This window comes from Numida meleagris, unplaced genomic scaffold (assembly GCF_002078875.1).
Source record: "Numida meleagris isolate 19003 breed g44 Domestic line unplaced genomic scaffold, NumMel1.0 unplaced_Scaffold461, whole genome shotgun sequence".
Classification (NCBI taxonomy): Eukaryota; Metazoa; Chordata; class Aves; order Galliformes; family Numididae; genus Numida; species Numida meleagris.
Window position 1 is genome coordinate 12,067 of NW_018364677.1, and position 1,666 is coordinate 13,732.

A 1,666-nucleotide genomic window follows, 5' to 3' on the forward strand; every position below is an offset into this window, starting at 1 on the left:
CCCCATATCCGCCCCATATATGTTCCTATGGGATGTGGGGCAGCCCCGTAGCGCCACCCCCCCATGCCTCAGTTCCCCCATATCTGCCCCATGTATGTTCCTATGGGATGTGGGGCAGCCCCATAGCACAGCCCCCCACACCCCAGTCCCCCCATATCTACCCCATATATGTCCCTATGGGATGTGGGGCAGCCCGTAACATAGCCCTCCCCACATCCCACTTTCCCTAATATCCAAATGCATGCGTTCCTATGGGATGTGGGGCAGCCCCATAGCGCAGCGCCCCACGCCGCAGCCCCCCATCCCCCGCAGTGCTCCATGGGCCCCTCGTCGGACCAGGCGCTGACGTTCATGAAGGATCACTTCCTGATGGAGGGGCGCGTGCCCCCCACCCATGGGCGCCCGCTGCTGCTGAGCGCCAACGTCACCTACACCCACATCGCCGTGCACCAGACCCACGGCGTCTCCGGGACCCCCTACCGCGTCCTCTTCCTGGTAACAGGTGGGTCCGTGGGGCAGCGGGTCTCTATGGGGCAGTGGGTCCCTATGGGGCAGTGGTGGGTCTGAATGGGGCAGTGCGTCTGTGGGGCAGTGGGTCCCCATGGGGCAGCGGGTCCCTATGGGGCAGCGGGTCCCTATGGGGCAGTGGTGGGTCCCTATGGGGCAGTGGTGGGTCCCTATGGGGCAGTGCGTCTGTGGGTCAGTGGGTCTCTATGGGGCAGCGGGTCCCTATGGTGCAGCGGGTCCCTATGGGGCAGTGGTGGGACTGAATGGGGCAGTGTGTCCGTGGGGCAGTGGGTCCCTATGGGGCAGTGGGCCCCTATGGGGCGTTGGTGGATCTGAATGGGGCAGTGGGTCCATGGGGCAGCGGGTCTCTATGGGGCAGCGGGTCTCTATGGGCAGTGGTGGGTCTGAATGGGGCAGTGGGTCTGTGGGGCAGTGGGTCCCTATGGGGTGGTGTGCCCCTATGGGGCGGTTTGTCCCTATGGGGCAGTGGTAGGTCTGTATGGGGCAGTGGGTCCCTATGGGGCAGTGGGCCCCTATGGGGCGTTGGTGGATCTGAATGGGGCAGTGGGTCCGTGGGGCGGCAGGTCCCTATGGGGTGGTGGGCCCCTATGGGGTGGTGTGTCCCTATTCGGCAATGTATCCCTGTGGGGCGGCGGGTCCCTATGGGGCAGTGGTGGGTCTGAATGGGGCAGTGGGTCTGTGGGGCAGTGGGTCCCTATGGGGCAGTGGTGGGTCTGAATGGGACAGTGGGTCTGTGGGGCAGTGGGTCTGTATGGGGCGCTGTGTCCCATGGGGCAGTGTGTCCCTATGGGGCAGTGTCTCTCTATGGGGCGCTGTGTCCCATGGGGCAGTGTGTCTATGGGGCAGTGTGTCTATGGGGCAGTGTCTCTATGGGGCAGTGTCCCTATGGGGCAGTGTCTCTATGGGGCACTGTGTCCCATGGGGCAGTGTCCCTATGGGGCAGTGTCTCTCTATGGGGCGCTGTGTCCCATGGGGCAGTGTGTCTCTATGGGGCAGTGTGTCTATGGGGCGCTGTGTCCCATGGGGCAGTGTGTCTATGGGGCAGTGTGTCTATGGGGCAGTGTCTCTATGGGGCAGTGTGTCTATGGGGCGCTGTGTCCCATGGGGCAGTGTGTCTATGGGGCAGTGTGTCTATGGG

The 1,666-nt window shown here is 64.0% G+C and overlaps 1 protein-coding gene across 1 annotated transcript in view; it reads left to right on the forward strand.

The window, feature by feature from the left end:
* LOC110391694 (semaphorin-4A-like) overlaps positions 1-1,666 on the forward strand; it is a gene marked incomplete in the record, with an annotated part of 8,292 nt that overhangs the window by 2,730 nt on the left and 3,896 nt on the right. Inside the window, 1 exon segment of the mRNA XM_021383645.1 lies at positions 313-502. Within this exon segment, the coding sequence (XP_021239320.1) occupies positions 313-502 (190 nt within the window).